This window comes from Carassius auratus, chromosome 27, assembly GCF_003368295.1.
Source record: "Carassius auratus strain Wakin chromosome 27, ASM336829v1, whole genome shotgun sequence".
Lineage (NCBI taxonomy): Eukaryota > Metazoa > Chordata > Actinopteri > Cypriniformes > Cyprinidae > Carassius > Carassius auratus.
In genome coordinates, this window is record NC_039269.1 from 23693631 (window position 1) to 23704701 (window position 11071).

Below are 11071 nucleotides of genomic sequence, written 5' to 3' on the forward strand. Positions count from 1 at the left end.
ATTTTGAAGTGCCATTTGTTTTTCTAAAGTAAATTCTACTGATTTTTCTCTCCTGCTCAGTACAGTTTTTCATATGGAAGCCATTGAGATGTAACTTCACTATGCTCACACACACTTCACTTTTATTTTAATAGCATTAAAGGAATAGCTCCTTCCTAGAATCCAAACCCATATTGTTTTATCATAAAGCGAAAAAAGACATTTTGAATCATTACCTTTCCATGCAATCCAAAATGGAGACTTTTTAAAATTACAAAAAGCACCATAGAAGGAAAGAAAGGAAAAAAAGGTCCATACATCTATTTCAATTCCTCTGAAGCTTTGTTTGATGGAAAGACCTAAATTAAATTTGTTATAATCTACCTAGACAGATCAATGAATGAATCATTCAAAGCAACTGAGTGAACAGAATCAATTATTTAGTATAAATTTTTCAGAAAAGTATTTTTATTTTTTCAAAAAAGTATTTTTATTTTTTCAAAAAAGCATTTACATTTTTTCAAAAAATTATTTTACTTTTTTTCAGTTGTTGCATACCTGCAAAATAGTACTTTTTGTTTGTCACCGAGAGCTAGAAGAGTTTGAATAGAGCACTTTTACAATGTTTTTTTTTTTTTATGCAAAATGTTCTGTTTCAAGGAAGAAAGCTAGTAGCTTTGGAATGACATAATAATTAATAAATAAACGATAACAGAAAAGGAACTAACCCTTTAGTTGCATATTAGATATAGTAGCAATTTGATTTAAAAACCATAGTAACAATACAATTTAAAAACCATGTGTAATATTTATATATGATTTTTTTTTAAATATAAAACAGAAAATGATATAGGTTGCAATCATTTGAAATTATTTAATGTGATTTAAAATTATTTACATTCACTATTAGACAAACCTGCCAAAGGACTCAAAAGACATACAACATTGTTCTTTTGAACTTCCTCTGCAGTGCTTCTGTATTTCTACTGAATTCCTCGTATGATGAGAGCAAGAGCGGGAGAATAGAGTTGTTACAGTAGTGAATCGCATGACTCCTGCAGGGTGTGACTGAAGATCTGTGAGAAGGCTGTTAACACGTTTACTATCGAGGCCTCTCCCACTCGCCCCCATATATATACTCACACACACACAAAGGTTGCTTTTACACCTTCTTGTTTAATCATCTACTATTGCAAACAGCATATATGCCTCTGACTGTCCCTCGCAATAGATGACAGTATCTATCGTTTAGTTCAAGTGGAGAAGACAGTGCCAGGCATAAAACCATAACATTTGCTGTAAACCATGAGTAAATAGGTCAGCCTTTAATGTAAAGGGAAGGCGAGTGAATTACTCAGATGTAAGATGCAACACAAGTGTTCTGTTTTGTATGGGGTAAAAATACGTTTTATTTAACCAACAACTTCCAGTGTCAGCCTGAAAGTCTTGAGATCTTAAAGCTTTTAACATTTAATTCATAGCCTACATGAGAACATAAATTGATCAATTGGGTGATTCATATTTATTTCTTTATTTCGTTTTTTTCTTGTGGGACACTAAGCAATCTGGTGACATAATGTCCACAATGACTAGTCCTCCAGGGAATGACTAGTCTTCCAGTCTTTCGGCCAACACCCTGTCTTACAATATGTCACCGAGGTAATGAGTATTGATCACTTCATTATCATTCATGCGGCAACAACTTTAGTTATGTACAACACAGAGCAAACGAATCTAGCAGTGATTGGTCTACAAGAAACATTGTTTGAAGCAACCTGATGAGCCTTGAGCCAATATCTAATATGACCTTGACCAATCGCCCACATTTTTCCTTTACTCCGCTGGAGCTGTCAAATCAAATAGAGATAATCTGATGGCACCGCTCAATTATGAGTTCAATTATGACTTTTTTTTTATTTTATTTTTTTATAAAAAGCAAGCAAGTTCAATTATTCTGTGGTTGTAATTATCCAAAGTGTAGAAAATTGTCTTGTTATACCAGTTATACCAACAACAAAACACAAACGAATAATAACAATAACAATAATAATAATAATAATAATAATAATAATAATTATTATTATTATTATTATTATTATTATTATTATTATTAGTGTAAAATTCAAATGATAATTCTGTCGCTAAAATCACTGATCACTGCTGTTGGCTTAAGAGACCATATTTGCACAGACATCGTGTCCCTATTGTGTTCGTTGAGTTCGTTTTACATTGTGGGGTCAAAGTACACGGAGGCAGCCTGATAAAGACTCTCTTTGTAGTGGCCTGGCATGCAATAAATAGACTAGTATAAGATGTTTTATATATACTGTAGGAAAGCATTTATTCCCGTAATTAGTTGTACGGCTGTGGTTTCGATACGTGTATTAATTATTATTGTTATTATTATTTGTTCATTTTAATTGACGGTGATGTTCAATTTTCTTTCCATATTTCACTGAAAAGCAATGGTAACTGCGATAGATGCCTAATATGTGTGCTAACTGCTCATAACTCTGAAATAGCCTACATTTCACCCATGCTCGCAATATTTCATGTAATCAAAGAGAGGCTTTATTATCTCGCTTTATTTCACTTTAGGGCTTTCAGTTCACTATAGGCCTTATTTTAAATATGTGATTTTGCGTCTTAAAAAAATTGGTTAACAACAATGCGATTTTTTCATTGTAGCCTATTTGTTTTTTACAGTTTAGTGCGCTTATTTCCTAATTATCACAGATGCATATTTATTTTAAATATCTTTAATTCTAAACCAGAAATTCCGTTTTCGTCCTAAAAATAAATTGTTGTTTGGTTTTTCTCAATGAAAGAAAGCAGACGATTTAATTTCACTGTGTGTTTGATTATTACTATGAGACACACACATCATGGCAGAGCCACTCATCTGTCAGATAACTGCAGGACATATTCACACGTGCTCCTAAACTGTCTCATAGCGATAACTATGAAGCCATGAAAAACAAAAATATCTATATTTATTATAATGTTATATTGTACAGTCATTTATTTCTCATATAGTGACAAAATATATATATTTATTTAAATAATAACCCCTGTGCATAATAAGAAATACACTTTCTTAAATACATCAACAAAAACGTTTTTTTTTTTTCTTGCAAAACATTTTTACAATGGATTCAGATAGGCTACCTGTTCTGAAATTATTTATTAATGTATTATTATAACTATCGTTAATATAACAGATAAATAAATATTACATTTTTTAAATTATGACATGCGTGGGTGTTTAACTAGATTGTGCAATAACGAATCACAACTCAAATAATACAATATTTCACTGTTATCGAATAAACTGAACGACAAAAGAGTCACAGACCCTCACGACTTTCAAATGATTAATCTAATTGGCGACCTCCAATCCTTGATCAGGTCACAATACAATGTATATTCTGCTTGAATGAATTATCTGCCGTTCAAAGTGAAGCACTCAGTAATGCCTGTTGCCCGCTGGGTGTTTGTGTAGGATCTCTTATGGATGCCCCATCGTCTTAGATGAACTAATTAGCAACGACCCTGATTCGCACAGCACAGACAAAGTTCAACATCAAAACAAATAGAAGAGTAAGTGATTTCATCATTCCATTTCGTTTTTACCCTCCTATTATTATTATTATTATAAAAACAAATCACAATTAAAATACAACATAAAACGGGTTACTAAGAGCTTATTATCATTCCGATTTGGATACATATTTTAGTAATCGAAAAGGCTTTTTTTTCTCGCTTACATTTTCAAACTGTAACATAGTGTGTATTTTTGGCAGTATTATTATTATTATTTTATTTTAAGAACTGCTATAAATTAAATCGACAATTTATGTCAGCAAATTAGGCTGGCACCACTTATGAACTGCTTATAAATTATTGCTTTAAGTTAGGCTACAATTTCAACCAACTTGCACTTGTCCTTTATAGAAAAAAATAAATAAATAAATAAATAAAATAATATATATATATATATATATATATACATATATATATATATATATATATATATATATATATATATATATATATACATAGTCCGCTGAGCCAAACAATTTGTTCTGTCCCTTTGAGAAATATATATATATATATATATATATATATATATATATATATATATATATATATATATACACATAGTCCGCTGAGCCAAACAATTTGTTCTGTCCCTTTGAGAAAATGTAGTTGGAATTATAAGACCCTCATTTTCCATTCGACATCAAGGACATCGGAACTAAGTGAGGTGGAAAGTGAAGAGCAGCACCCCTATCGAGCAGATGTGTTTGCTCAAGCTGGAATCCAATCAGAGGCTCTGAGCTCAGGAGGCACCTCCTCTCTTAAACATCGTCACGAGTGAACAGAGAACTTTCATTCCTAATAGTTCTCCAAGTCCTGAAACCACACAACCGCTGGATCCTGCGAACACCGACTTATGGCAAACCACCAATAGGTCAGTGGAGACTTTTTTCTTCTCACATAGTCTTGTCTTGATTATAAATGTCTTCTCCTGCTTTTGTCAAACTTGTCTTGGTTTTGAGTTTGGAGCCAGCTGAGGAGAGCCTAAATCATTTCGGGTATTGTTTTTTTCTTCTTCTTTACCCTGCCTCTCTCTCTTATCTTTTGTGGGTCTTATCAAGTGGTTATCTCTTTTCTGCAAAGACATATTACGTTTTGTTTCCTATCTGTTACGCTGTGTGAGTTTTTTTTGGTAATTATGATGAGGCTACATCAAGAGGGAGGACGGGCTCATGACACGGATGGATTCAGATCTTCAGTTTAAAGCCCTGTATGGGGTGTGTATGTGCGTGCGCGTGGGTTTTTGGGAATATAGTGAAGTTGTGTTTCAGTCAATCACGTCATCCAGTTCAACTTTCACATTTTTAATATTACACATGGCACAACGATTATGAATTATTTGAGTTGCGCGCTTTCTCTAGTGAAACTCGTCATCCGCTATAAAAGAAAAAGTGAACATAGTCTTTTTCAAAGACTAATATGAGAACGAAGTTCTTAAAACTCAACTGGTTTTGTTTGCTTAATGATTTGAAATCCTCTTTGACATTTGGTTTTCTTTATTCTTATTTATATTATTCTCCATATCCCAACGTTTCTCACATTTAATGTTTCTCATTTTCAGCGCATTCTGCCTCTGTGTTTTCCACATACTGTGAGAAATAAAAGGGATCCTGGATGGACCTGGGGGATAACAGCTGGTCCATGGTCAAGCGCGAAGTGTCCAGCAGCAGCCCAGGGTCTCCGGCTGAGCAGAGCTACCTGAACACTGACCGCAGGGACCGGCTGAGATCACCGGCGCCGACGCACCTGGACGCGGTGGGAGCGCGTCGCTCCGAGGGCAGGCCCCTACACTCCTACGTTCACTTTGGCCATCCCAACAACGCCCTGCCCAATTCTGACGACGTTACACTCTTCACGGATTTAGACCAGGGCAACAAACTAATCATCCCAGGTGGGCACACCAGGGAGACGCATAAGGGAGGCTTAATTGTGGACCCTGCCGACATGTATCAGACCCTGGCCATCGCTGCGGCCCAGAGTCAGGCCGGTTATAACGACACGCCATCGGCCGGTTACATGCACTCCAACCCGAATTCTCCCGTTTATGTGCCGACGTCTCGCGTTGGAACGATGATACCGAGTTTATCGTACCTACAACCCAGCGTGTCATCGCAGCCGAGCCATGCGGTCAGCAGTCACTCGGTCTGGTCACAGTCCGCCCCAGAGAGCCCGTCCTACAGCACTGGAAGCCCACATACCTCCAACCGTTTCCACTACTCCCCCAGTCCGCCCATGAATAACGGCACATCGAGGGACACCAGCTACACCAATCCTCTGAATGTAAACAGTCGAGACCAGTACCTTTCACGGCCAATTAGTGGATCTTACACAAGCCCTTATCCTCAGTATGTTGGACCGCAGCTCTCCCAGTTACCGGCGGCGTGGCCCGCGGGGCCCTTCGAGAACTCCATGCTGCATTCCCTGCAGTCCAGGAGCGCACCGCTGTCTATCAGGGGGCCAAACGGAGGTAAGCTATGGCTGTTCATCATGCCAAAAGTTTTTGGGGGGAGCTGTGAATTTGAAATCGTATGTTTCTCTGACATTTTGGGCAGCGTGTGAATAATTCAATTATTATTATTATTAACCTACTATTATCATCATTATTATTAGACTACATTTGTAATAAATCTGTAAAAAAAAAAAAAATGTTTATTAAACGGCTTCAAAATGATTAAATGTTTAGGCACAGGTCATTTTCGGGGTGCAGTCGTAGATCATTGTCAGAAAGATTTTTAAATCATTGAAGTTATGTGATTTATTTGTGATAGCATACTTTTATCAAATGTCAATAACCTATATACGCAGCTTGTTTGGCGACACGAGCTATCGGACATTTTTTATATTATTATTATTATTATTATTATTATTATTATTATTATTATTATTATTATTATTATTATTATTTTAAATAGGCCTAACGTATCGTTTCCGAAACAACAGGTGGAACCTTTTGCTGCGTGTGTGAAAAGACAAAAAATATATTGCTGTAGGCCCTGTGTTATGTAATAGGCTATTTGTTTTTAAGAAATTAAAAGGAATGAACTTAATTAACTAATTCTGTCGTTTCAAAAAGTACAAAGTTCACATCACAAATAAATTTTTACAACAGCAGTGACAGACAGCGGATTATAGTCTAATGAAACTTTTAATGATAACGCCATTCACAAGTTGAATTATTTTAACTTAATCTGAGGCTATCGACGGAGTTCTGTTGAAACCCATTGTATCTTTTAGTATAGCTGAAGTTTCTAGTTATATCTATGCATTACTGGCCGTGTTACATGTGTGCATGTTATATTAAAAAAATGCGATTAAAATAAAAATAAGAAGGTAATTGCAAACTGTAACTAATAGTAGGGCCTACTCAAAACAACAAAGTGGATATCATTGTGTAAATTTAATTAAGAGAAAAGAGTTGCAGAGGAAACCAATAATCACATCTGTCATTAATGCTATTAGTCTGTTACAATGTGTCATGTCTGCGCAATTCATTTGGCACACACTGAAGTTGATGGTGAATGTGTAGACTGACGGGGAACTGTCTGTGTCTCAGATCTGCTCGAGGACATGATGGAGAGCCGCGAGTGCGTCAACTGCGGCTCCATTTCCACCCCGCTGTGGAGACGCGACGGCACGGGTCACTTTCTCTGTAACGCCTGCGGTCTGTACAGCAAAATGAATGGACTCAGCCGACCATTAATTAAACCTCAGAAGCGTATGGTGAGCACCGACTCGATGAGCTACTTAACCACTCAATTTCCTGCCTATTTATTTCAAACAATAGCCAGAGGTTATCTGGGAACATCTTCACAGGTCTACTCCCATAATAAACGCAATTTTTATTGGCGAGACGAGTTTGCATGCATTGAACATTAATTGTTTAGGCTACAAAATATATATAGTATTGTAATATTTTTTATGTACATTTTTTCAAAATATATTTGTGCAATCGAACCCCTTTTTATTTTATTGTCTATGATTATTACATTTATTTTGCATTAAACATCAAGTTAAAAAAACGATTTAAACTAAATACATTTAAATAAATTAATTGAACATTAATTTAATCTGCCAGAAATGAAAAGCCAATGTCTATTTAATTCTATTACTTAGGATTCATGAATATAAGTGACTTAAGCTTCATCATGATCGATTAGTGATATTAATGTGATGTTAATTGTTTTTGTCCCCAGTCGTCTTCAAGGCGGATTGGCCTGTCCTGCGCGAACTGCCAGACCAGCACTACAACACTGTGGCGCAGAAACGCAGACGGAGAACCCGTGTGCAACGCATGTGGACTTTACACCAAGTTACACGGGGTAGGCTATATTAGATGATTTGATACTATTGAATATATATATATATATATATATATATATATATATATATATATATATATATATATATATATATATATATATATATATATATATATATATATATATATATATATATATATATATATATATACATACATATATATAAATTCTATTAAAACAAACGGGGGAAAGCCACAGGTTCCATTACTGTACTTTAAAATAGGATTTCATGTTTTAGGTGCCCAGACCCCTTGCCATGAAGAAAGAAGGTATTCAGACAAGGAAAAGAAAACCTAAAACCTTGAACAAAACAAAGGGATCATCTGGTATGTTAAATAACAACAACCATAAGAATAATAATGAAATAAATACTCAATTGGACGAAAAGTTCCAAGCTTTAATGAATAATCCCACCAAGGTTAGGTTTGTGAGAACTAACTGATTAAAATTATTCGCAGGAAGTAGTTCTGTCCCCATGACTCCAACTTCTTCATCGTCTTCTAATTCAGAAGAGTGCACAAAGAACAGTCCTTCATCAACGCAGGTGCCTGTAACATCAGTAAGTTCATATACCCTTATTTTATTGTATTTTTTGCAGCATTTGTGTAGCAAATATTCAGCATTTAAATGAGTCAACAATGTACCAAAACTTACAGCTTTTTCTGCATTACTCATGAAACTTGCAACACTTTGTGCTTTCAAGGCATCATGCAAATAGTCCATTTCATTAGAACGCCTGGTTTGCTTTTGATTTGTCATACTCACATTCTCTGGTTTGATCCAGGTCAACTCTTCAACGCTGGTGGGCCAAGTCGATGTTCCAGGCACGACGGGATCCATGGTGAAATACCCCGGCCAGGAGAGTCTGTACACTAATGTAGGCCTGACGTCCACAGCTGACGTGGCAACCTCCGTGAGAGGGGACACTTGGTGCCCCATGGCCTTGGCCTAAACCCTGGCATTATGGGATGGGAGCCATTTGCTGTCCTTCAGCTCTCTAGAACGTCCCTTAAAATCTGGCAGGGTGTGGGGTGTCATCTGTTTCTGGTCTGTGTTAGAGACTTGATCTGTTCCAAATACTCCCGTTTTTGTTTGACCCGTGGAATACTGGACATCCACGATGGAGATTACCTTTTCTACTCTGCACTAGAGGACGACGACTGCTTTAACACGCCTTTGGTACTCTCAGAGCACACCCTGCACCAGGAATGTTGCTCAGAGGAGTAAGCGGATCAAAAAATGATTTTTTTTGAAAGTAGAGTTGTACATATTAATGCTAACGGATACTTGGCCCATCTGGAAACACCAGGTTGTTGATTGGATTGTGGTGATCTGAAGAGAAAATGGTTGATCTGTCTGAAACTGGAATTGAAGATGAAGTGTCGAGGTGTTCTTTTCGATGAATGCAAACATATTTATGAAGCTACGGTTGTTCAAATAATGCATATATTTGTCAATAAAGATAATGTCAAATAGAGTAGGACTGAAGCCTTGCCCTTCCTTTGATATCTTTTGTTTCAAGCATCATGTTGTTGCAGTGGATGTTGCTCACTAATCTGCACACCTATGTGAAATTTAAAAGAAAAAATGAGAAAAAAAAAAAGCTCTTAGAAGACTTCACTGTTTTGTGATGGTTTAACACAGGGTATCAAAGATAACATGAGACTTGTAGTGTTTTGTTCGATTACACGTTTTCCTATCAAATGAAAATGGTCTAATCAAAATCCAAAGTTTGTTTTTTCGAACCTATGTGGAGAAATCCAGCTGGAGTAAATCATCAGCAAAGCATAAAGCATAAATAAAACGAACTTTATATCTCTGTTAGAACAAACGGCGCTCAGGATTTCCTTTTCTGTTGCATTTTTTTTTTGTTACAATAAAAAACTGCAAAAAAGTTTTGCTGCCATGATTTTGGATGTAATACTACCTAACCTATGACACTGATGTGTGAATATCAGTGCATATTGCTGTATATTTCAGTTTTTTTACTTACAGCGTGATACACTTCTCTGGTCACTGCTTTAGCTGATGAAGGAACAATGTTAAATCTGGATCTGGCTTTCACTATTTGTTGAATGCTTTAGAGAGTAGTGAAAGTTTCTTGTGAGTTATCTAAACTAAAAATATAATGCACAATGACAGTAATGAATGAGCTATCTAAAGAGTTTAATTCACCGATGAAAGAGTCAGTCTCAAGTGGTGCCTCTGATCTGTTAAACAGTTCCCCAACTACAAGTTTTCCATGTAAACATCTCATGGTTTTGAGACTGGGGGTTAAATGAGCACCAGAAGAGCCTTAGAGCAGCAGAGTAATTCCATGACAGTGACATTTTTGTGTCATAGAGACAATCTGTGAATAACACAAGAAACATTTTGCCATCATTGTGATTCTCCACTCTTATAACCTCTAGAATTATTTATTTCTGCAATGTAGTGTGTTTGTTAGAGGTGTTTGTTTATTTGATTTGAATTAACGTATTTGTATTTGACGGTTGTATTTTTTCCCCCCCCGCATAATTTCAGTTCCAAATTTATTTTGATCATTGCCATCCGGGTTAAACAGATTTATTTGTTATGGTTTTGTCTGGAATTATTCAAATTATATGTTAAAGTGTTTTTCCTGCTTTTTTTTTTCTTTTTTGTAGATTTTAAGGTTCAAACTTTCCATTTCTTATGAAAGGCTCTTCGTACTCAACCACTGGATCCACATAATTTGTACTTAATCAAAATGATTTTCCATTTTTATTGTCATCACCAGTCATGAAGCACATTTTTTATGGTAAAAATGTTCTTAAACCGTTGACTCTCCCTATTGTTTTCCAGTGAACAGAGTATTAAGAAGGACCTCATTGTTGGATTTTTCCTTCTTTTCATCACATTAGTTAATCAACACTGGAACAATAAATAAGAGCCATGACTAAAGTGGTTGTTTTTCCCATCCGTTATTTTGGTTGCATTCAAATTGTTTTAATTGAATCAAATATTAATCAATATTGCTTATTTTGCATTGATTTTCTAGTCGTTTTACCACTCATAGGCCAGCTGTTTGCTCATGGATAAGACTGTTTTTGTTTGTTGGTACACTGATGCAAATTAAAACTTTAGATATATTTTTATTTCTTTTGTTTCTTTTATTATAATCACATTAGTTTAGTTCATGAATGATAGGCAGG

The 11071-nt window shown here is 35.6% G+C and overlaps 1 protein-coding gene across 3 annotated transcripts; it reads left to right on the top strand.

The window, feature by feature from the left end:
- The first annotated feature begins 4340 nt into the window (after window positions 1-4340).
- On the top strand, window positions 4341-10820 carry gata6 (GATA binding protein 6). Of its 3 annotated transcripts, none has more exons than XM_026206785.1 (7): window positions 4341-4453; window positions 5141-6046; window positions 7133-7299; window positions 7773-7898; window positions 8137-8224; window positions 8357-8457; window positions 8683-10820. In XM_026206785.1, the coding sequence occupies exons 2-7, from the start codon at window positions 5194-5196 to the stop codon at window positions 8848-8850; spliced, it is 1503 nt and encodes a 500-aa protein (XP_026062570.1). In that variant the 5' UTR covers window positions 4341-4453; window positions 5141-5193; the 3' UTR covers window positions 8851-10820. The 3 variants fall into 3 exon arrangements, with proteins under 3 accessions (XP_026062570.1, XP_026062572.1, XP_026062571.1); XM_026206787.1 differs by lacking the exon at window positions 4341-4453 and adding an exon at window positions 4558-4577; XM_026206786.1 differs by lacking the exon at window positions 4341-4453 and adding an exon at window positions 4679-4796.
- Window positions 10821-11071: the final 251 nt, after the last annotated feature.